Raw genomic sequence first — 24,326 nt, forward strand, 5'->3', positions numbered from 1 at the left:
GGTAGGGCGCGACGAGCGCAAAAGTGTCGCTATGAAGGGAAGAAGAAATGCTAGCTGTTCATGGGAGTCGAAACAAAGTCAAAATGGTGGTAAGGGAGCTTGCCATGAAAAAAGAGTATGACAAAAGTGGGAAGCAAAGCTGTGCTGGAAGTGTGTGCGGTGGTGTTGATGGGCCTTCATCAATTGCGTTGCGAACCGAATGTTTTGGTCGAGTCCGCATTCGGCTTAGCGCGACTCGATGTCGTGGGGCTCCTGGCTTCAGGCAATGACAGTCGCGCTTGCAGCCGAGTTGGTAAGCGATAAGACCCTTATCGGGCGGGACAGTGGGCGGGTCGCTTGAAGGGGGGGAGGAGCAGTGGAAACGCGACCGGACGAAAGTAAACAAAAAGTCTCGACACCGACAGAGTCCTCCTCAGCAACAACACCACCAACGACTAACCAGTGCAGCATGAGGGTCATAGAAGTTATTATAGACGTAAGCAAATTGCATGCGCCGTTTCTGAGTTCTAATTTCTGACTCCTACTAGGGCTTCAAGTCGTACGCCGTGCGAACGGTGATTTCGGGATGGTAAACAAACATTGCGTTCCATCCATGGACGGGGATGAAGGCTCACACAGCATAGGGACGAGAGTTTCAACTCAATCACCGGCCTCAACGGTTCCGGAAAGTCCAATATTCTGGACGCCATCTGCTTCGTTCTGGGTATTACGAACATGACCACAGTCCGAGCGCAAAATCTCCAAGTAAGAATGCAATTGCGGATGGGCTACTCCTTTGAATGTAGGCTGATGCGATGCGCAACAGGATCTCATCTATAAGCGCGGCCAAGCCGGTGTCACGAAAGCGAGCGTCACGATTGTCTTCGATAATAGGGATAAGAAGAAGTCGCCCATCGGTTTCGAAGAATATGCGACGATCAGCGTTACTCGACAGATCGTGCTCGGCGGCACCTCCAAATACCTCATCAACGGACATCGCGCACAACAACAAACAGTTCAAAACCTATTCCAGTCCGTCCAGCTCAACATCAACAACCCCAATTTCCTGATTATGCAGGGTCGCATCACCAAGGTTCTCAACATGAAGCCCGTCGAGATTCTGGCCATGATTGAGGAGGCCGCCGGAACGAGGATGTTCGAAGACAGGAGGGACAAGGCACTGAAGACCATGGCCAAGAAGGAGATGAAGCTTCAAGAGATTACAGGGCTGTTGAAAGAAGAGATCGAGCCCAAACTCGAGAAGCTGCGGACGGAGAAGCGCGCATTCCTCGACTTCCAGCAAACACAGAACGACCTCGAGCGCCTGACGAGAGTGGTCGTTGCACACGACTACGTGCGATACCAAGAGAAGCTTGAGCAGTCCGCAGCAGATCTGGAAGGCAAGAAGCAAAGACGAAAGGACCTCGAGGAGTCGGCCACACGGTTAAAGAGCGAAATTTCCCATCTCGAAGAGGACGCCAAGCGGGTGCGCGCACAACGCGATAAAGAGCTCAAAAAGGGAGGAAAGGCACAAGGCCTGGAGGAAGCTGTCAAGAAGCACTCGAACGAAATCGTCAGACTAGCGACGGTCATGGACCTCAAGAAATCCAGCATGGCCGAAGAGAAGGAAAAGAAGACCGCCGTGGAAAAAACAGTGTCTGAACTGGAAGCAACATTGCAAAGCAAGACCCAGGCATACGAGGACATTAAGGCCAAGTTCGACGCTGTCAAGGACGACCTTGAGAAGCAAACCCAGGACGCCGAGTCCAAGGAGGAACTGCTGCAAACGCTGCAGACTGGTGTTGCCTCGAAGGACGGCCAAGAAAGCGGTTACCAAGGTCAACTTCAGGACGCCAGGAATCGCGCAACTGCGGCCGTAACTGAGCAGGAGCAAGCCAAGATGAAGATTGCCCATCTCGAAAAGCGCATCAAGGAGGACGAGCCACGGGCCAAAAAGGCAAAGGAACAGAACGCCGATCTCCTCAAAGATCTCGAGGGTTTGAGATCTCAGGCCCAGAAGCTTGAGAAGGAGCTTGGCAAGCTTGGCTTCCAACCTGGCCAGGAAGAGGAGCTGTACAAGCAGCAATCTGTTCTGCAGCAACAGATCCGTGGCCTGCGCCAGGAGGCTGACGGTCTGAGGCGCAAGGTTGCCAACATCGACTTCAACTATGCCGACCCTGTTCCCAACTTTGACCGGTCCAAGGTCAAGGGTCTCGTCGCTCAACTCTTCACCCTCGACAAGCAGCACACGCAAGCCGGCACGGCTCTGGAGATTTGTGCAGGTGGCCGTCTCTACAACGTCGTCGTTGATACCGAAGTTACCGGTACTCAGCTGCTGCAAGGAGGAAAGCTTCGCAAGCGTGTGACCATCATTCCCTTGAACAAGATTGCCGCCTTCAAGGCATCCGCACAAGCCATCGCGACCGCGCAAAGGATTGCTCCGGGCAAGGTTAACCTGGCTCTGTCACTTGTTGGTTACGACCACGAGGTGTCTGCCGCTATGGAGTACGTCTTCGGCAACACTCTCATCTGCGCGGATGCGGACACTGCCAAGAAGGTTACCTTCGACCCCAATGTCAGGATGAGGAGTATCACGCTCGAGGGAGACGCCTACGACCCGTCCGGAACGCTGTCTGGTGGTAGCTCTCCTAACTCTAGCGGCGTTCTCGTCACTCTGCAGAAGCTTAACGACATCACTCGCCAGCTGAAGGAAGCTGAGGGATCCTTGCAGCAGCTCCAGCACACCATCGCAAGTGAAAAGTCGAAGCTCGACCACGCTCGCAAGATTAAGCAGGAGCTCGATCTCAAGAGCCACGAGATCAAGCTCGCCGAGGAGCAAATCAGCGGCAACTCTTCCTCCTCCATCATCCAAGAGGTCGAGAACATGAAGGAGACAATCGCTCAGCTCAAGACCGACACCGCTGAAGCCAAGAAGAGGCACGCTGAAGCCACGGCCGACGTCAAGCGGATCGAGAAGGACATGAAGGACTTCGATAACAACAAGGACGCGAAGCTCGTCGAACTCCAAAAGTCCCTCGACAAGCTCCGAGCCGACCTGGCAAAGAACTCCGCCTCGGTGAAGGCGCTCCAGAAGGACGTGCAGAGTGCCCAGCTAGACTCAGAACAGGTCGCCGGCGACCTGTCCGCTGCCCGCGAGCAGCTCCAAGAAGTTGAGGTGGCCATCAAGGCCCAGGAGCAGGACATCGAGGATCTCGTTAAGCAACAAGCCAGCTTGCAAGACACACTCGACGGCGTCCAAGCCGAGTTGGACGACGAGCGCGCCAAGCTCCACGGCTTCGACGACGAACTTCACGCTCTCGAGGACGCCACCCGGTCCAAGAACGCCCGCATCGCCGAGGAGAGCCTCGAGATGCAGAAGCTTGGCCATCAAGTGGACAAGTTCCACAAGGAGCAGGAGTCGGCTGTGCAGAGAGTGGCCGCCATGGAGAAGGAGCACGAGTGGATCGCCGACGAGAAGGACAATTTCGGACGCACAGGAACACCCTACGACTTCAAGGGCCAGAACATCGCTGAGTGCAAGGCCACCCTGCGCAACCTGACAGATCGCTTCCAAGGCATGAAGAAGAAGATCAACCCCAAGGTTATGAACATGATCGAAAGTGTCGAGAAGAAGGAGGTCTCGCTCAAGCACATGATGAAGACGGTCATCCGCGATAAAAAGAAGATCGAGGAGACCATCATCAGTCTTGACGACTACAAGAAGAAGGCCCTCGAGGAGACGTGGACAAAGGTCAACGGCGACTTCGGCCAGATTTTTAATGAGCTCCTGCCCGGCAGTTTCGCCAAGCTGGATCCTCCCGAAGGCAAGTCAATCAGCGACGGTCTGGAGGTCAAGGTCTCGCTTGGCAAGGTGTGGAAGCAGAGCTTGACTGAGCTTTCTGGTGGACAAAGGTAAGCCCACCCAATCCCCCATGTGTAACAAACATTGATGCTAACCACTCTCAGATCACTCATCGCCCTTTCACTCATCATGGCCCTGCTGCAGTTCAAGCCCGCGCCCATGTACATTCTCGACGAGGTCGACGCAGCTCTCGATCTGTCACACACGCAAAACATCGGTCGCCTGATCAAGACGCGCTTCAAGGGCTCGCAGTTCATCGTCGTCTCTCTCAAGGACGGCATGTTCCAGAACGCGAACCGTATCTTCCGCACTCGCTTCAGCGAAGGAACCAGTATGGTTCAGGCGCTGACGCCTGCCGACCTTAAGTAAGTCGGCAGATGAGCGGGTCGGTGAGCGTGTGCGAGTTTTAGTGCTTGAACACATTTGCCGGGTTTGGATTTGGCACATATCACGATGATGACGATGAAATGGAATACCACACACACATCCCCTAAGTTATTCTTGTCATTGAAGCGGTCTTTTCGCAACAGTTGTGTATGATGATGGGCGGGGAAGATTTTGGGTTGGATACCAGGAAACGCGCGTGGATGCGGAAAATGGACGTCGTGATGCAGGCTTTCTATTATCTGGAGGTTGCGTTGTAATGAACGAACCGGGGTTCCTTGGTTGGAGTAACGGTATGATCTATACGGAGGCTCGAGTGCGCATAATGACAAAGTTTTGAAATCTTCATATTCTGCTGCTTTTTTCTTCGGTATTTTTGACTCCTTGACGATGATGTCCTGTCTATGTCTATCATGTCTCTAACACCTTGAACACCAAGTCTGGCAAAATAACGACAAACTACTGCTTGATGTACACATGGTTCCCGCGCCCCTGCACCTCGACATCCATGCCGACCTCGAGCCAGGCCTGCATGTACTCGACGCTCTCGGTGCCCTCGAAGAGCGGGCACATCTGCATGCCCAAGCATCCCATGCGCGGCGCGCCCTCGTCGACCTCGCGGAGTTTGCGGAGAGACCTATCGGGCTCGACGTTGTGACGGTGGCCGGTCACCGGGTCGACGTTGGGAAGTTTGCAGCTTTATCATGTCAATATTCGGGTTCTTTGGCGGATCAAACAGTTGGGGGAAGTGAACTCACCGGACTGTGCGGCAGGAGACCTGGAACTTTACGGGCGTGGTGGTGGTCTTTGAGGTTCCCTGGGTGAAAGTGATGGACTTCCACGACTCTTCGTCGTACGCCGGGGCGCCGGAGACTACATATATCTTCAGTAAGTGTGCTTTTGGTAGGTGTGCAATGAGAAGCTTACCGATGATGTTGGAGCGGAACCTCGCGACGTCAAGCTGCTGGAGCTCATCGTCCTTGGGAACCTGAGAATCAAACTCCTGGAGACTGCTGAGGTTCATCAAGTGGAGGGGATACTGCCGCAACTGATCAGCCAATGTTCCACTTGCCAGACAAAAACAGCAACTCACCGCGTCCTGGAACCCGACAATCGGCTGATACCCAGCCTCCTCCTTCCTCGGCGCGCACCGGTACACCTCCCTCAACTGCCCCGGATCGACCCTGAAAATCGTGAGCTTGTTGCTCACGCCCAGGTACCGGCTCAGCTCGACGGGGATCTCCTTGCCCATGTTCAGCGCGGGCACCATCTCCTTCCACACGCGGACGTCCTCGAACTCGTACCCGCGCTGCTCAATCTCCTTGGCCGAGGGGAACTCGACGGGGAGCAGGACCTCCATCTCGGGCTCCGCGCGCCACCCGTCGCGGATCTTGGCCGCGAGCCACTGCATGAGCCCCGCGAACCCGCGATCCTGCCAGGGGAACCGGAACACGATCCACGCGTCGCCGGAACGCTGCTCCATGAAGACGGTGCTCTTGGTCGGGTCCGGCACGAAGACGTCCACCTTGACGGTCGCGAGCATGGGGAACTGGCGCTGCGTGACGAACTCCCAGCTGTGCTTGTCCTTGGTCTCGTCCGAGTCGTCGGCCGAGACGGGGAAGGCCGACTTGAGCTGGGCGAAGGTGTACAGCCTGTCGAACTCGAGGCCCGTGGGGAGCAGCTTGCTCTTGGCCATCTCGATGCCGCGGCATGACTTGATGGGGTAGACGCAGAGCGCCTGGAGCTTCGCGGCGGCGGCGCCGGCGGGTGGTGCTTCGCGGTGGGCGGCGGAGAACTGGTCTCGGAGGTTGCTCTTGGCCGGCGCGACGCCGATCCTGGAGTGGGTTGCGCGGAGGGCGTCGCTCGTCGTCGCCGGGATCGGCGGGAAGAGGTAGAGGACCGGAATTAGGAAGCAGATGACGGTCGCGAAGGGGAGGAAGTAGAATCCGAAGCCCAAGCTGGTCGGGACGTGGTGCAGGGGTGTCGACGACATATTTGCTGCTGCTGCTGCTCCCGCCGCCGAGGCCGCTCCTGCGGCTTTTGCTGCTGCCTCCATTATGATTATGCGGGTTGACGATCCGGACTTTTGTTGATTATCGGTGTGTTTTGGCCAAAGTTGTTTAGAGTTTTCTCTTTTTTTTTGTTTAGTGTTGTTCTCCCTTTGAGGTGGTTGCTCCCTTGTAAGACAACTGGCTGGATGTGTTGATGAGAGAAATTGACCGTGAAGTTATTCACCACCTAATTATCCCACGCAAACAACTTCTTACTCTTTCAATGTCAATTCACTGGTGTTTCTTCATGGTACGACATGGAGCATCATGCCATTTCAATTCTCGAACAACCACGTCTCCTTTACCAGCAAGGCTGAAACTTAGTCCTCGCCATCCCCTTTCAGGGTCCAGAGTCCCCTAGGAGACAATGCGCGTTTGAAGTCTAAGTCACGTGCATAGACATGTGATGAAACATGTCTCTCTTCTCCCAAGGTACCTTGTACCTTAGTCAGGGGAGATTCAGAATAGCTGGTCTGTGCTTGAAACAAAACTTGGCGAAGGAATTGACAATTCAATTGACGGTTCAAATCCCGCCATTAATTTGCAGAACCGTGATTGTGGGTGCATGGGTGTCTGGGCTCGCGCCGCCGGCCAAAAGGACGAAAGTCACGAAACGGACTGGCGAGAAGGGCCTTTTGGTTGTTTACTCGAAACCAGAATCCAGCAGGGAGACGGAGCCATCCCGTCACCCATTCCCCTTTCTGCCATGATTGACGTCCGCCCCAGGGCACGGGCCGTTTGACCTGCGAGGTTGGCACAAATCGTCAACCGCTGGCCGTTGGATGAACCGATGACGACAATCTCAACTCCGTCATCAACATTGCCGGCCCTCGTGTCCGTAACGGATGTGCGGTGACATCTTGTGTACCACGGCGAAATCTCCGGCCTTCCCCTGACACTCCCTCTCCCGTTGGCTCGTGCCTTGCATGTCATCCCTGGTGTTGTGAATGCTGAGCCAATGCCGAATTGGGACATGATGTAAACGTCGTGGGTAGGAAACCACCGAAACCCCCCCCCCCAGGGCGACGTTGACGTCCAACCTCCGGCCGCCAGCGGCCCCTGTCTGATTCGGAGATGAACCCAGTTCGTGATTTTGGACAGACCTATTTCTCTTCTGTCGACCGAGAAAACACAATTGCCGACGATCTCAACTTCTTCGAGTCGAGACACCGACGTGGCAGTAGGAGGCAACTACAACGTCTCTCCATACGTGGAGCCTCACCCTCGTGTCCGTCTTCTCCGAACGTCATCGCTCCAGTGGCAGAGCTCTGGCCCGTCCTTGATCATTGACTATTGATCATGAGTTGATCATTAAGCAGCGGTGTTGCCCAGTCTGATCGCAGAGTTGCAGCCGACCTATGAACGAAGTCCGTTTTTGGGTCGCATTGAGAAAGGGCTCCGCCGTATATTTCCCGATCACCACCCTGAGCTGGCACGGTTACGACGGTTGAGACGTAACCTGATATGTGTATCTGAATGTTGCGATTGGGTGTCCGAGTACAGAGTCGCATTGGACTTGTGTCCGGCACCGTTGGTGTTCAAAGTGCAGTTTGTTCTTGATACTGCACGTAACAATCTCGACGTGACAGCTTCCGCGATCTTCTAAGTAGAATCATCCGAAGAACCACGCTCATCATCATAGTGCCTAGATGTGAAGGGTCCTCTTTTCCAATGTGACTAACATGTTGCTGCCCCTTGATGATGTCAAGCTGGTCTAGGCCTCGAAATTGTCTCGGGAGTAAACGACGGGATATTCTGATCAGGCCGGCTTAACTGCCACTTGCGATCAACTTGCGCGCAAGAAAGCTGGCACTTTCAGAGCTCGGAGCCCAATGCGGCAACAAGAGCCCATTCCCAGGCAAAAGACACTGCCGTCCTCGTATAGACGTTTAACTCCTTGCTGACATGGTGTCTCGGGGAAGACATGCGTCGTTTTCTTCTGAATTTGTAGCCATGGACGAGAAGTTTCTGCGTGCGAACACGCGGAAGGGCTCTGGCAGATACGCGCCAGTCCGGCATGTCTGATAAAGCCATTCCCAATAGAAGGCATATATGTGTATCTTATGCTTATGGCCTGCTCCATTTCGTTCGAACGGGAAGCAACTGAGGGTGTCGAGAACCCTGATTAGACTGAAAAGTCATCTACTGCATCTTATTCTGCATCTTATTCAATTCTGACTCCCGAACGCATGTGTTGGGTGAATTGCGGAACCTCTGGCCCGGAGCCCCTGAATACCGAACAGAGGAAGTTGATGCGAACGAAATTTGCGCATGAGACTTATTGGTCCTGCCATCTACTCTGTTGGAATCGTAACGTGTAACCCATGCCGCAGAAACGGTCGTGAGACCCCAAGGCCCCGTTGGTCGGTCCTGTCTTGCCGGAGTTGATGTTCCAAGAGGCGTCCGCCGTTACCCAGCGAGCACAATTTCCAGTGATTCGGGATGACATTCGAGTCTTTTTAGAGCTTGCCGGTGAATAATCACCCGGGCATGTACCAAAGTTGGACTGGTGCGAGCCATGAATGCTGGGACAGGAGGCTAGGTCTGGTTCCGGGCGTCTTCAGCCCGCTAGAGATCCATGGCTGGTAGTTTGCGCGCTTGTCCTTTTGGAAGAAGGAGTGGAAAGAGAATGGAAAGACTGGAACGTGTCTGAGTTCAACGCACCGCGTTTCCGCGTGTTCTCATGGGCCCATGGGACTAGTCGTGGAAAGGTGCCATGACAGCCAGGCTGTTTTTCATTCCGCGCTTGATACTTGACGTGGACTGGCCGTGAGATAACTCAGCGAAAGCTCTTAGTTATTTGCAAAAGTCTGTCGGAAATGAATACATGGCGAAGTCGGATCAAGGGTATGGCCAAGTGACAATGCAATACAGCCAATCCCTATCCCGCCGGGATGGCGCTTGAGTGCTGTCAACAACACCACATTGCTTGGCTCGTCTCTGAGCACTGTTGTATGCTGCAAATTGTCGCTCGGAAATTAGTGGTCGATTTCCCAAAAGTTCATCTCGTCAGTCCGCATTCGTCCGAGGGATGGGTTCTGAGGATTCCCTTCCCGTCTTTGGGGTTACCATGTTATGAGCAAGGTAGCAATAACCGCCTGCCGTCGGCCGCCCTGCCTTTTTGCCAGCGGTCGATGTACCAGGAGAACCACAACTAGCCAGCTATATCGAGCAGTGTTATTGTTATGATTTGCGAATTGATCCCGCCTTGCCGTCAACAAAACTGACAGTCTTCTGGTACGGCCAGTTCTCAGGGCGGTTCGTCCGATATGTGCTAGCCTTGGAAAAGCAAGCCTCTTCACTGAGCGCTGGACAAGAAGGCGCTTCGCTTTGCGTTCCCGCCGGGAGATTGATAGGACTTGCCATACCCGGGTAGGCTCTGGCAGTTTTGGTCAACCAGGACCGAGGCCCGGAGCTATGGAGTTTGTGGGGACTTCATCAGGTCAATTTTCGATTTTGTTGACCCAAGAATATCCTCTTTTTCATGTGGATTTCAAAACCCCTTGCAACTGTACAAAACTTCTGGGGCGGTCGTCCGAATCGTGCGCGCAACAAAAATACCCAGTCGGTCTTACATGGGGTCGAATCAGAGCAACTTTGGGGCTCAAGTGGATATTTGGGGGCCGCGCCAACCGTGATTTTGACGCTGCTGGTCGAGACCTCTGTGACTTCCTTCAAAGAAAGTTGTCCGGGTCTATGCAGGGCGCATCCCCTTTTCCACGGATGAAGGCATCCCGTCCAAAACATGGAGTGTTGATCCGCTGAAAAGAAACCAGTCTGCGGCAGGTCCAGCCACATATTGGGTGATGACATGACGCCATGTTGGCGTGGGTGAGCGCTTCGTTGACTTGGGACCTCTTTCAGCTGGTTTTGGCCATATCGATGTATCCGTTGGGATGGTTTGGTATCTGGATCGAAATCCGAGTTTGGCGGTCAGCATATCAGACCGGAGCTGCCATATCAGTGGTTCAATCTGCAGTCCGGGCGCAATACCCATGATCCTGACAAGCTCAGGAGCCATGACCGCTTCAATGGTGGGGTTGGGAAAAAGCAATGAAGGAAGAGTTGCGAGAGGCTTCAGGGCTCAAGCCTGTCACTTGCCCCCTTGTCTCGGAGCGTCCCTTGCCACGGAAATCTGCAACCCTGCACAGGCAAAAGACGGTCCATGACGCCTGCGAAGCTGGAAATGTCTTAGAGCTGAGGCGAACGGCTTTCACAAAATGAGTTGATGCTGCAAAGTGTTCAGGTATGGCGCATCAGTTGTTGGTACGGATAGGGGGCTTGTGAGACGATGGTGGCCTTGAGTCGAATCGTGGGCAGTCCCGTCCAGCATTTAGAAAAGAGTTTCCGTTTTCTGTTTTTTCCGAAGATAGTCCCATCGACGTCGCAGACGCTGACTTGGACGACTCGGATTGGCGGGCCTTGTTCTGTTATAGGGTGCCACTGTCGATATTGAAGCACACGGCATGGATGGGCAGCCCCAGACGTACGGAGGAGAGCGGCGTCGTGACTCGTTTTTGGGTGTCCGTAGTCGAATAATATGTACAGGGTACTGTGAGGTGTGCGGCGATGGTGCCGCGCCGCAACTGAGTGGTCGAATTGAGCCCTTGTCGCCACCTAGGCAGAAAAAGCAACTTGAAATTGAATGCTTCTGAGCGCTCCGTTCTAGAAGCCGGGCCGCTGATGAGGGACGGGTAGAAGCAGGGGAAGAAGAGGCATGACGGTTTTGGGTTCCAGAACGGTAGTGAACAGGGACTGATGAGACGTTACAGTCGAATCCATCTGGATAATCGGATTGTTGACGCACAGTCGGTGCGGAAGGTGCAGGGCGTAACAAAGTTAAAAGGCTCAGCTCAGCTCAAACAATGTGCCATTGCGAGAACGAGAAGTACAGTAAAGAGTACGAGGCGCCGTTTGCTGGTAGAACAGTCCAGTATCGTAGCAGTGCAATAAGGCTGATTTCCCGGATGTTCCTAGCAGCTGTAAAACGGGGTTGGACGGGTGACTCGGGCTGAGGCAAAAGTCCAGACCAATGTGCTGCGGAAAGTATCGTGGTGCATCTTCCGGGACGACACCAGGACTGGAAGTGGACGACGGCAAGTTGTTGAGACTTGGACGTCGAAATTTTCAGACCTTTGGCGTGATGAAAATGCAGAGGGCCGCATTGCAGCGCATTGCAGCAGCTGAGGGTAGTTACAGCCCTGGCGCCCTTTAGAGCGAGTGCAAGTAAGGCAGCTGCCAGGGCGGAAGAATGCACGGAAAATGCAGCTAGGAAGGCAAGCAGCTTACCTTACCTTACACCACCTTACACCACAGGAACCCAGTACCACATTGTAGATATGGGCGAAGCATGCATACCTACCTTACTTCCAAATTCGTGTGCATGCTAATAAGGTACATACAACAGGCTCGATCGGTCTGGGCCGCTGGAAACCATTGGATCGGGTCATTGGAGGTTAAATTCATACCGGCGTCCGCAAACCCGCGTATCCCGGGCCATGCCGAATGTTGGAGAGGGGAAAGCGGCTGGAAAAGGGTGGGTAAATGGAAAATGGATGAGAGAGGGCCTAGAGGGGAGGGAGAAGTGGACTTCACAGCAAGCAAGCTCCCTGATTGTGACATCTTACATCAGAATCTCAAAGCAAACTAGCACATCCTGAGAAGTCCTGATCCTTGCGCAGCCTCGGCGTCTTTTCTATCGCGCCTACTTCAGTGTTGCACTGAGGCAGGTGAGTGCGGAGCTACAGCCATTATGCAGGGCCGGGGCAAGAATTATGCCTGTTGCCGTGTTGGCGTTGGCTTTTGCTGTGCTGTGTGAACCGTTTGGATTTGCGCCGGAGACAACTTCTGTTTTCCATGTTGGAACTCCACGAAATGGGCGAGTTATTTAAAGAGCTATATGTTCAGACCGAAAGCTTAACAGCGGGACGTCAATGTTTGATCACGTTTGGATTTAATTAGTTGTCGAATGATTCAAATTCCTTGAACAAAACATCGTGTTTGACCAAGTTCCTTGAGTAAGTTCACTAAGCCAGTAGAGAAACCAAGGATAGAACCCCATCATATGATGCCCACTGAGGTGCGTAAAATAAACTTGGCCCCACGTAAGGCATTACCGGTATTCGTAGGGGCTAGACCTGAAGTTGTTGGAAACTCGAGAGAGTCCCGCAGCAACAAGCATCCAAGTGGAAAAGAAAGAACAAAAAAAGGCAGTACCTACCTAGGAAAAGAACGAACAACAAAGTTCCATCTGGCATCTGAGAAACACGTACCGGGTCTCCTGCATGCTCAGATCTTGCCCTACTTTGTAAGGCGCATGGCGCCTATCCCCATGGCTAGGGATCCGTCTTGCCTGGAGTAAAGTACTTTGCCGCGGAAGATCCTGGGCGAAAGACTTGAAAATGGGCTGAGGTTTGGGAGGCGCCTTCCCGAATAGCAATTAGAGGAAAGGAAGATGCCGCGGCCTGTTGCATCACAACTGGCCCCCTCCAGTGTCTCCACGAGCCCCGAGTCCGACGGCCCCGTGTCAAAGTGGGGACTGAGGTGATGTAAGGTGGGCCGCAAAATATGGACCCGGGCCGTCCATTGACTCCTGCTGTTTCGAGACGCACCTCAGAGACGGAACTTCGATCACCAAGGTCACGGTATCCTAATTACATAATACGCTTTTTCATTTACCAACGCCAACTTCTCCCTCTCAGAGTCTGCTAGGGCAGGTCCTTCCGAATCCCGGTATCCGTACAGAGGTATTCAAACTACGTACCGATATCCGTACTCTTCAACCTATTTCTGCAATCCATCTGGCGGAACAAAGAATGGGGAACGACACTGATACTCTGACGGCATTGGAAAACGACCGACCCTGGCCAGTGACCACCGACCAGCTTTTCCGAAGTGAAAACTCAAGTCCACGTCTGGTCTGGACACACCTGGCATCACCGGACGGCACACGGCACGGTACAGAAATACAGGGCAGCGATACCTCGTCAACATCGAATCAGTACGAACGCCTCCTACCAACAACACATGCAACCCGCATATCTCGCCCCAAGTGACGATGAACCGCGCATGCACATCACATTGCACTACGCAATCGCGCCCGTCCTCTTTCGTCTCATCTATCTCCCCTCTCTCAGCCGTCTGCCGCGCACGCCAGTGTTGGCTGCAGACATGCTAATGCAGGCTCGATTTCCACTTTGCATCGCACCCTTGAGCCCTGTCACTTTCGTCCCTCGCCCTGTATCCGTACTTCGTACAGATTACAAACGCCATCGAAGAAGACTGAGCAAGGTCCCTCGTGGACCCCAACTTGAGAGACCACAGACACCCAAGGTGCCTGGTACCAGCAACAACGCTCAAATCGAAATATCTCAGAAACGGCACGCTTCAACTTTGCAGCCCTCGATCGCTGTCCTTGGCCGCAACCCCGGACCAGCATCCAAGACATTTTTCGAAGCTGGCCACTCCATCATACGCACACGCAGTTACGGATGCTAGCTACACTTCGGAGGACGATTGACAACATGCCGCACCGCATTCATGGGACGATGTTCCTGCGCTTGGCTGGTGGGACTTTCGACCAATGTCCGCTCCTAGCCCACAATGGGACATCAATTGGTCCGAACGACTGACAAGGTCGCCCCTGCCCCTCAATTGTCCTGGGACGAATGTCAGCCTGGATCGTCGACTCCTTCACATCACCATGCAGCACTGCGGTATCCGTATCCGTACGCTAATTGCTTGGGTACGCACCAACTTCGCCATCCTCCCTATCCCGCCTCTAGCCAGCAGATTCCGGTCAACCTGCACCCTGACATGCAGAGCTGGTCGCCATCTCTCCCTGTCGTTGTCTTGGGTTCTGCCACCAAAAGATTTCCTGGCCCGAGACGGAGGGTGGAAAAGAAAGCTAGCTGGTTGGCATCATTGGGGGCCAGCACGGGGTTTATCGGACCCAGGACCGAGAACCAACATGGCGGAGAAACCTACATACGCTATCCGTACCTGACCTTGCCATATTAACATAACCGCAGCATTGGACTCCAGCTCAGTATTGAGGCGCCTGGACTTTGCCGCGCAGCCCCGAGCTCAATCCTCAACTTCTCAAGACGTCGTGTGTACTGTGTATCCGTACAACGGTCTTCAGCATTGTCACCTGACAAAGAAGGAGAAATGCGGCACTTACACGACCGCATCGATGTCAACGCCCGTTTCTCGATCCCGTCGACTTTCGTTCCAGTTTCTCCACCCGCCTGACATGTCACTACCTTAAACTCTGGCGACGGCGGCGACGGCAGCTTCAACTCATTTCTCGTCCCATCCCAAGGACCGTCGCCTTTAAGCATGGGCGCTAGCGGCATCAGGTTCCCAGGGCTAAGAAAGCTAGATGATTATGCTGCTGCTCTTTTGCGGTCTGCCTTCCCCTCTCTGTTTCCCGCCGGGCTACACCTTACCACCATGTCTGTGCTCCCGCTCCAACCACACCTACTCAACACCCCCACCGATGGTCCAGCTCTTCAACACATGGCCCTAAAGGCTGGGTGTGGCTGTCTATGAGGGTGTCCCTATGGTTGCGGGCTCCTGTGGGTGTTGGCCTCCTCTTCCGTCTCCAAGTCGCTGGCTCCATGCCCCGACAGCCTGGGTAGTCGGAAAGCCTCTGACTGCTTGTCTGGCCGCCGCCGGTCTCATCTGGTTTGGTCTGGTTCCATTGCTGAACGGATACTCACTCCGTGTAGACCTACCAATATTCTTGCCTCTCTGCCTGCAAATACGGCTAAGCCACGCCGTGTCCATATCAGTGCTGCAAACGGAAAGACAGAAACCTCTGGCAGATACTTCACTTGCGCCTCAATTCTCTCTCCAGCTCCAAGTCGGTCAAGATCTCCACGTACGATGCGGATGGCGGCCGACGAACCACGAGCACTTTTCTTCGTCAATCTCTGCCGTCTTAGACAGGACCAGTCCCACATTCCTTAAGAGTGACCTTTTGAGCTGAGCTCATAGGCTCGACAAGTTACCCGGCCTTGAACGAATCCGCGCTAGACTCGCATGGAAGAACGTGTCCACGAACTTCAAACTGCCATACAACCCGCTGTGCTGATGCCATTCAGCGCGTATGCCATTCAGCGCGTATGCGAATTCGTGCGGACGGACTTGGGAACTCAGGTTTCATACAACGGGCCTGGCGACCACGAATGCGCGCGTTAACTTGGTCTAGGACTAACTTACTAGTGAGGCGCCGCCATCCGTCCATGCCAGGGCGACTGCGCCTAGCTGTCACGGCTCTCCAGTCGCGCAATTCGAGATCAGGTACGACACATCAGATCAACAACAGGAACCTCCACATCATTTCGAGCTAGCCCAGTGTTGATCAAACTCCCAGCAGGAGGAGCTGACAGGGCCTTGAATTCGAATGTCCTATTTTGCCAACCCCAACCCCAGCAAGCCTAGTCCAGCTTCCACCCCACCAGCCTGGGCGCTCGCTTTGGCTCGTTACATCACCTTGAGCGGAAGACCCTTGTCTCATTATTTACCAGGGCTTATCTGTGCCTCTTCTTTCAGATTTTGACGTCCAGTTCTGCTCCAAAGTCACACGCACGCACCTTTGGGCTGGAATCTGCGGCTTCTATCTTGTGGTTGAGTCGAAAACGTCCGTCATCGTCATCTCACCGACTAGGCCAGGTGACCCGCACCGCTCTCCAGATGCTAAGCGTTTGAGTAGACGGCAGCACCAAGCCCAGTACAGCCTGAGATACCAAACCGTCAAGGTCTAGGGCAGCCAGCCGTTGCCACGTCCCTCAGTCGGCGCGGTTGGTGACTCCATATCAACGCCTTGGATCGGCCTCTTCACAGTGTCTGCCACGCCTCAGCCGCCCCAGTACTCACGCGCCATCCCGGAACTCTATTCGACCCAGGGTAGTCTTTTCAAACCGCTTCTCCCGAGGCTAGGGAACCTCCAGGACCTTGAGCTCACAAGGGTGACTGCGCCAAAAACCCCTTCACCCCGCGCCAGCCTCTTTCATCATTTTTTCAGAACGACAGCTCTCTATCCTGGGCTGTTCTTCTGGCCAATATTGCTGGGACTGCTTAACTCCCGCACGGCATATCGACATATCACTTTCACGGCACGGGCAAGCTTGATGAGTGCCTATCCGGTCATCAACTCCTCCACTGCCATCACCACTAAGCAATATACCTGATCCTCGTCAACATCCCACGCCCGGAACACCCGATATATCTACGTATTCAGGTAGTGTCGTCTCACTCTTGGACTCCGCCGGCGCTGAATCTTCGGATCTGTCCTGGCTCATCTGTCGGAATTTCGCTCTCGACCCTGTCTCTCGATTTCTGCCCCTTGTCTGACCCAAGTCAGTGGAACCGCGGCATATCAACGTCAATTCCCTCACACTTGATATAATTCTGCTCCTCTCCCACCAGGGTAGAGTTCACGCCACATTGGGATCTCTCACGACGCCAATTACTGGAGCCAAGGCGTTCTGGCCAACCACAGCGGCTTCTCCTCTCCTCTGCAGCCGTTCAGGGCTTTCGAATTTTACCGGGATTATCTTGGGCACGAAGCCCAGACAGCACAATCTCGCCATCTCCTTCTAGGTCTTGACTTCCATTCCTAGCATAGCACCTACAAGGTGCCCCAGCCGTAACGTCAATCCCGCGAGCAGATCACCAGAGCGCGGCCTGAGATACCCGCCCTCCCCAACTCATCGAGTTACATTTTGCTCTCCTAGGAGACCCACTGGCCATCACCGACCACTGTGCTAGCCGTCGAAGGAGCTGTGGCTCTTGACGACCTAGACCCTCCTCAGAGCGGCACAGTTCAACCTCTTGTGTCCCCAAAAATAAGGCCCTCCAGCCTCTCGTATGCGGTGGTTCCTCGCGCCTACGCAGACCCCTCGACCAACAGGTTCAGCTAACGGCCGGTGTCCTTTGTACGGCAGTCTTCGACTCTACTAATTTGTGGCTACCGTCTTGCCGGAACAGCGTTCATGTACTGGTTTAGCAACCAAGCATTCGTCATAGGAAGCCTTGGATCCAGTATTGTTGTACCAAATCTGTCTCTCTCAACTCAGACAGACCGTCTGCTTCCAAGCCTGGACATTCTCAAGCTTTCTCCTCTATTCCCTAGCGGCTTTCGAAAGACTCGCTATTTGATTCTTCTGACAGACAAGGATACCAACGCACGTCGTGCAGTTGTCAACGCGACCTCTGTAGCAATCAGCCAAGCCAAAGGGATACAGGTCCGTTATCCGCGCATGTGCGGATAGAGTATGCCAGCTTTGTAGGAAACGCTGACACACGCTCCACACTACCTCCCCCTCCCCTTGCCTCCCAATCGAGAGCACGACTCCAGTTATCTTCAACCGCGACCATGGGGGACTATTACCACCACTTCCTCACCTCCATGTCGGGGGTGGCAGCCAGCCAGAACATGAGCCCCCAGGACACACATCCCCCTCAATTCCCTGGCGGCCAAATGCCCATGATGGGCGGCGTTATGCCGGGGCCATATCCTAACTTAGGGTATTTCACTGGTTTCCCTGACCCCGTTGGACTCGGCGCTCCCAAATCTTCCCGAAACCGCAGAAAGTCGGCTCCAGGCTTGGATCATGTCAAACACCGCCGCACCAGGTCTGGTTGTTATATGTGTAGAAGCCGGAGAGTCAAGGTGGGTTAACGAACCCGCGTTTTGCCCTTCGCATTCTAACCATCACACCAGTGCGACGAGACCAGGCCAATTTGCGATAGTGTGTAAACCCAGCGTCCCCGAGGCAGTATAGAACAGCTAACATGATCACAGGATGTCGGAAGGGTAGCCGTGAATGTATTTATCCAGAACCTCCAGCGCCCAAAGGCACGGCAGGACAGTCGTCGAAAGACGCAGCCAACACGCAGCAGGCCAGTCCGGATTCGTCGAATGACCCGGAAGATGGCGATGAGGACACAGAACCTGCCGGGCTTGACACCATTCCAGATGAGGACGAAGGCGAAGAAGAGTCTTATCAAAAACAGTTCGCCGGGCCGAGTAGAAGCAGTACAGCGTCTTCGTTCAACCTCCAACGGTCAGGCGGAACCCGCGGAAGCTCCGAGACACCATCGCATGAAGGGACCAAGAGTGCCTCGCCGTCAGCATCGGTCGGAACATCGAGTAGTCATACTACGACATATGCAATGCCGGATTTGGGAGTCCTCTCTGTAGGGAGCCACGCCGACTGGTCGAACCTGTCTGCAGATATTCGACAACATCTCGAATATTTCTGCGAAAACGTCACGCACTACCATTACTGCATGCTCACCGACACGCACGAAGTGTTTCGCGTTATTCTTCCCAACTACGCGTTACAGAGCGAGGCCCTTTTGTATGCGGTGGTCGGGTTTGCCGCATACCAGCGTACACTACAGGACCCCAATGGGAAAATGGAGGATTTCCTGAAATACTACAACAAGAGCGTCATCTTGCTGCTGAATTCACTAAAAAGGAAGGAGAAACATAACATTTGCATGCTGTTGACAGTTCTCCAGCTAGCCACGATTGAGGTACGCGTTGCTTCAACCATTGCGTATGAACGTTAGTTGACAGCAGGAAACCAGGAATACTTAGGCGACTGGATCAACCTCATGGGACATCAAAAGGCCGCTTACGAAATGCTGACGCACCTATTCACCCCTGATACCGCCAATCAAAGTGCTCTTGGTCGGATGATTGTCTCATGGTACGGACGCTTCGATATCTTCATTGCCCTGATGGGCGGGTTCCCAACGATGCTGCCAAAGCATTGGTTCACTATCAACGTCGAGTACTGCGACAAACAAGCCGCCATCGACGAAGACAGCTTGCCCTGGAAGATGGAGGCAGAATCGGCACGTCTCAGGGTCATCTCGCGGGATATGTCGACGTTGTTTGCGCGGGGGAGCAGAGGACAGATATCGCCTGAAGATTTCGCCGTCGAACACGAGCGCATACAAAAGGCGCTGCATGACTGGAAGGACGGTTGGGATCAAGAGATGACCGATCCTGCCCATTTCGTCACGGACTTCAGTCACGCCCGTACCTTGACCGAGGATGATATCGTAGACCCCTTCGCGCCTGGGATTCTGTACGACTTTCCGGTGTTTCCCACAACCATGTTGACCGGCGAATGGAATTCTACGACGATGATGCACAAGTGCCAATCGCCGACGACGAAAAGGGCTGAACTTTACGAGGAGCTTGGGCGACACGCGTATGCCATTTGTCAGATATTCGAAGCTGTCGAAAACTGGCCTCACAAGCCGAAAGGCAGCCTTATTCAGATTCAGGCATGCGTTGCCCTATCCGCATTATTCCTGCCTCACGATGCCAAACATCACATGTGGATCAGGCGCAAGTTTGCCTTATTGGAGACTATGGGGTGAGTTGCCTTCGCCTCTCGCCTTGGGCAGAAGCTGACTTTCTTACGTTTAGGTACATCCATCCAATCACACTTCGCTCCAAGATGGCAGAGCTCTTTCACGAGCCGTCCTGCGTACGCTGGTGGCTACCAGACGACGAGGGCTTCAGTCCCATCCTGCAGAGCGTCCGTGCATTTGCAGATGAGCGCAACGCGAACGCGATATCGACGCAGGCCGAGAATCTCCGGGAAGTACGACACATCTTTGCAAAGATGCAAATGTACGACGACCCGTCCGCCCAGGGTGGCCAAGGCATGGCGGCCTGATCTGGACGGGATCTTTCCGTCGTTCGGTGGTCGGGGTTGGGGAGAGGAATCGGATCGCGATATCCTAGTATCACCGTACGGGCATCGCGCAAGTTCGTCTAGCAGAGGATGATGCGCAGAGATTATAAAGAGGAGGATAGGGAATCTTTTCTATTTACGAGCTCGATTTACAGCGGATGATCAGGTCCAGCCCTGTCACGATCTGGCCAGGGGGGCCAAGAGCATTGTTCAGCCACATTTTTTGTTTTCTTCACCCCGTCGTCATCACTCGTCCTTTCCCCGTTCACCGATTCCCATTCAAGATAGCTCAGGCCATGCCTTGCGTTGCGGGCCACGCATTTTGGCGTTCACTTCACATTACACATTGGGGAATCACTGTACCATAGCTTCCCCTTCCCCCTTTTTTTTCTTGAACATTTCCCCACAATCCCAAGTGCATAAGAAGAAAAGCCCGCTAGACATAGACATGGTCTTGTTATATTGATACACTGTGATGGGGGGTGAAACCATCACGATATTAAAAGTACTATACATCATCGTCCTCATTCATAACAGGAAAAGGTTTCTGAAGCCTCCAGGGCCAACAAGTGCTCTGGGGGAGAAGATGTGGTCAGGCCGTAATGGTCTTTGTTCAGAAGTAGGAGACATTAACATCAAGTCTCTTTCTTTTCGTCCTCGGGCTTGGATTTCGATTCCGCCTCATCCTTCTCGGGTTTGCTCTCATCCGTCGTCGTCTCTGTCGTTTGTTCGGCTGGCTTGGTGGACTCCTGGGCAAAGTCCTTGGTACTGACGTCGCAATCCACTTCAGTTGTTGAAGAGGACTCCTCGTCCTTCTTATCTTTGCTGGCTTCTTCCGCCGGGGTTTCCTTCGTCCCCGGCTCGCCAGATGAGGGCTCCTCCGCCTTCCCTTCTGCCACCGAATTACTTGGTTCCTCTTCCGTGAGTACAATGGTCTCATCCGCGTCGTCGGAGACCGGATCTGCCTTTTCGGGCTCGTGCTCCAGCTTGACCTCGTGCACCGTCGGCTCCATCGGCTGTTCCTCGGGCGACGGGACATCCTCCATGATCTCCTTCTCGACGATAACGGGCACCTCCGCGACCTCGGGCTCTTCCTCGACCGTTTCCGGCGCAGAGATGTGCATGTCTCGCATCTTGCTCGCTACGTCGTTGTCCTCCTCCTCGGCTTCCACCACAGTCGTCACCGCACTGCCGACTGAAGGACTGGCCCTGACGTGGCGTCTTGTGGCGGTACGACCGACGGGCTGGTAGTTATCGTCTTCGCCCTGAATACCCTCACGAGGCGGAGGCTTGACGATGGACATGGGCAGCTGCTTCTTGTCCGCGCCGTTACCGTCAGGCACAGCCGTGGCCGTTTCCAGGCCCTCGGCTTCAGGCGGCAGCTTGTAGTTCTCGGCGGGGAGGAGGTCGTACATGTCGCAGACGGTCTTGAAGAAGACGTACAGCCCCGTCTGGCCCTCGATCGTCCAGAAGACGGTACGGTGCTGGAACCAGGCGTGCGCGAAGATGCGGTGCAAGCGGCGGAAGACGTTGACGAGGTTCTTGACGGCGACGCCCTTGTTGTGCACGTCCGAGAGGACGACGAAGCGGGAGGGGAAGATCTTGGGGTCCGTGACGATATTGGCGGCCCAGTCGAGGGTGTGGCAGCAGTAGTCGATGGCGCAGCAGCTCTTGGGCTGCTCGTGGACGGCGCAGAGGAACTGCCACTCCGAGGCGCGCATCTCGGGACACGTTGCGGCGCTGCAAGGCGGGGAGTCGAAGAGAAAGCCCACGATCAGAGTGTTGCATTGCGAGATGAGGAAGCGGCACAGCTCGTAGAGCCAGAGAGTGCGGTCGATGCCCGGCGGGGGAGTGGCGAGGTGGATTGCGGTCGTGCGGGTTATCGGGGTGCTGTTACTGTTCGTGTGGTAGTAGTGGAGCGCTGCGAGGTGTTCTTGGAGCTGGAATGCCGAGTCGAGCTGTGGGAGACAAGTGTCAACATCGAGACCATTGGGCGCTTAAGGAAGTCTGGTCTTATCACCAGCCGACAGGACGAACCTCGTTAAGGGGGACCAGCGGCGGTCCAGCTGCCACGTCGGCAGCTTTGGTGCCCGGGTGCACTCGACGCCTCGAATTGGCGTCTATCAGGGACTGCTCCATCGGGTTGGCCTGGCGGTTCGACTGCGCGCCCATCGAGGGGGACTTTGGGCCGATCTGGATCTCTGCGGGCGGCGGCGGGCTGGGCAGCCGGGGCGAGCTCGGCGCCATTGACATGATGCGAGTACGTGTTCGAAGTTGGGTGAACGTAAGGGAGAGAAAGCCGCCGTGAGGTAGTCCCACAGGAACGAGATCGTGGCCAGATGAAGAATTGTTGTTGTGATGTCGTGATGGTGTCAAGCGAAAAGTTGACCTGACGCGGGCGGCTGGAGCTCTCTGTCTCTCCAAGGTCACAGACAGCCAGCCACACAGCACGCCGGTTGAACCTAAGCACCTCGGGCACGATTTGGGGGCCAGAGCTTCCTTCCTGCTGTTCTCTTACACTGGACGAGCCCCTAGTCGGGCTTAGTCAGGATCTGTCCTTTTCCATTTTTATTTTTCTTTCCCCGGCCCCCGGGCCAATATTAGACTGCCGTGTGGGTCCAGACGACGTCAAATTCGCTGCTCGAAGGAGGTACGTACCTGACTTTTACGAGCTGTAATGCGTCTCGTTCTCAGTGGCCTGGCAACTTCGTTTATTCATTTTCTCGAAAGGCGTGGTTTACACACGGAATCTCACGGAGACACATACTTTTCAAGAGACGTCGACTTTGTTTTCTCTCCAGAACAACGCCTTTCGAGATTATCGCAATTCTACTCAGAAGAGACTACTGGTCCGAGCACAGTCGCAGGGTTCCCCTCCATCCTGCACCATGGATTTTGACGATGATGCCCCGCCTGATCTGGTCGACGCCGGAGCCGTCCCGGAGGACATCCCGGAGACCGTACTACCTGCCTCCGAGAGGCAGATCAAAGTCCCCATCACTATAGTTACCGGGTACCTGGGTGCCGGAAAGACGACATTGTTGAATTACATCTTGACGGCGCAGCATGGGAAGAAGATTGCTGTGATTATGAACGGTTGGTTTCATGAAATGACGTTGGTCCTGGGAACTTCACTGACTTTTCTCGCAGAGTTTGGAGACTGTTAGTGAGAAACCTTCTCGTGGGCGCCTATAGACTTACTGAAGACATTAGCACTGGACATTGAAAAGTCTCTTACCGTCAACAAGGGCGATGAGCAGGTTGAGGAGTGGCTCGAGGTTGGCAACGGCTGCATATGCTGCTCTGTAAAGTGAGGAGTACTGCTCAACATGTCACCATACTCAAACACTCATGTTCATAGGGACACTGGCGTCAACGCCATCGAGTCACTCATGGAGAAGAAGGGCGCCTTCGACTACATCCTCCTCGAGACCACCGGCCTCGCAGACCCCGGCAACCTGGTACCGCTGTTCTGGGTTGATGACGGGCTCGGAAGCACAATCTACCTGGACGGCATCGTCACCCTTGTAGACGCAAAGAACATCCTCCGCAGCCTCGACGATCCATCTGGAGAGATCAAGCTCGAAGACCAGGAAGACGACCACGGCCACGGCCCGCTCATGACGACGGCGCACGTGCAGATCTCGCACGCTGACGTGATCGTTATCAACAAGGCGGATCTCGTCTCTGAAGAGGAGCTGAAGCAGGTCAGGGCAAGGATACAGTCCATCAACGGGCTGGCCAAGATTCACGTCACGCAGAAGAGCGAGGTACCCAGGCTTGAGGGGTTCTTGCTGGATCTACATGCGTATGATCAGGTGACGGAGCTTGATACGAGTCAGAAGGGGCACAGTCATTTGGACTCCGTAAGTGATGTGTATGTGATGAGGTGCCTGTCGCTGACTTTCATGCAGACCATCTCGACTGTCTCGATACCGGTGCCTAAGCTGGCGCCTGGACAACTGGCCAACATCGACAAGTGGCTGAGGAAAGTGCTCTGGGATCGTCGGCTCCCCGGCGACGATAAAACGGTGGTGGACGTGCACCGGTCCAAGGGACGCCTGGTTTTTGAGAACGGTGACGTCAATCTCATCCAGGGTGTGAGGGAAATCTTTGAGATTCTGGACTCGCCTGACCAGTCGCGCGAGGCGACAGGGGAGGGCAAGATCATTCTCATTGGGAGATATTTGAAGGATGTTGACTTTGAGAAGAGTCTTCTAGATATCCTCAAGTCGGACGCCTGAATATAAAACTCATCTAGAAGGACGGCGTTGGAAACGTGGAGACGGCCTCAAGTCGAAAACCCGTCACGTTCTCTCCTTG

The 24,326-nt window shown here is 54.4% G+C and overlaps 5 protein-coding genes across 5 annotated transcripts; 3 read left to right on the forward strand and 2 right to left on the reverse strand.

Annotated features, from left to right (window-relative positions):
- Nucleotides 1–238: 238 nt before the first annotated feature.
- On the forward strand, nucleotides 239–4,210 carry CkaCkLH20_00956 (putative RecF/RecN/SMC N terminal domain-containing protein; the record flags this gene model as incomplete). Its single annotated transcript, XM_038883676.1, has 5 exons — nucleotides 239–292; nucleotides 528–568; nucleotides 624–744; nucleotides 806–3,891; nucleotides 3,946–4,210. 5 exons carry the CDS (start codon nucleotides 239–241, stop codon nucleotides 4,208–4,210), a joined length of 3,567 nt encoding a protein of 1,188 aa, XP_038751271.1.
- A 474-nt stretch (nucleotides 4,211–4,684) lies between these two features.
- On the reverse strand, nucleotides 4,685–6,281 carry CkaCkLH20_00957 (MOSC domain-containing protein; the record flags this gene model as incomplete). The annotated part of the gene is made up of 4 exons (XM_038883677.1): nucleotides 4,685–4,922; nucleotides 4,984–5,098; nucleotides 5,153–5,264; nucleotides 5,319–6,281. The coding sequence occupies 4 exons, from the start codon at nucleotides 6,279–6,281 to the stop codon at nucleotides 4,685–4,687; spliced, it is 1,428 nt and encodes a 475-aa protein (XP_038751272.1).
- Nucleotides 6,282–17,659: 11,378 nt separating this feature from the next.
- Nucleotides 17,660–19,985, forward strand: CkaCkLH20_00958 (uncharacterized protein; the record flags this gene model as incomplete). Its single annotated transcript, XM_038883678.1, has 5 exons — nucleotides 17,660–17,956; nucleotides 18,008–18,035; nucleotides 18,089–18,825; nucleotides 18,880–19,679; nucleotides 19,733–19,985. The coding sequence occupies 5 exons, from the start codon at nucleotides 17,660–17,662 to the stop codon at nucleotides 19,983–19,985; spliced, it is 2,115 nt and encodes a 704-aa protein (XP_038751273.1).
- Nucleotides 19,986–20,638: 653 nt separating this feature from the next.
- Nucleotides 20,639–22,256, reverse strand: CkaCkLH20_00959 (Mob1/phocein family protein; the record flags this gene model as incomplete). Its single annotated transcript, XM_038883679.1, has 2 exons — nucleotides 20,639–21,961; nucleotides 22,041–22,256. 2 exons carry the CDS (start codon nucleotides 22,254–22,256, stop codon nucleotides 20,639–20,641), a joined length of 1,539 nt encoding a protein of 512 aa, XP_038751274.1.
- Nucleotides 22,257–22,891: 635 nt separating this feature from the next.
- Nucleotides 22,892–24,247, forward strand: CkaCkLH20_00960 (cobW domain-containing protein; the record flags this gene model as incomplete). Its single annotated transcript, XM_038883680.1, has 5 exons — nucleotides 22,892–23,099; nucleotides 23,154–23,165; nucleotides 23,217–23,313; nucleotides 23,365–23,869; nucleotides 23,918–24,247. 5 exons carry the CDS (start codon nucleotides 22,892–22,894, stop codon nucleotides 24,245–24,247), a joined length of 1,152 nt encoding a protein of 383 aa, XP_038751275.1.
- Nucleotides 24,248–24,326: the final 79 nt, after the last annotated feature.

Source organism: Colletotrichum karsti (assembly GCF_011947395.1).
Source record: "Colletotrichum karsti strain CkLH20 chromosome Unknown Scaffold2, whole genome shotgun sequence".
NCBI lineage: Eukaryota > Fungi > Ascomycota > Sordariomycetes > Glomerellales > Glomerellaceae > Colletotrichum > Colletotrichum karsti.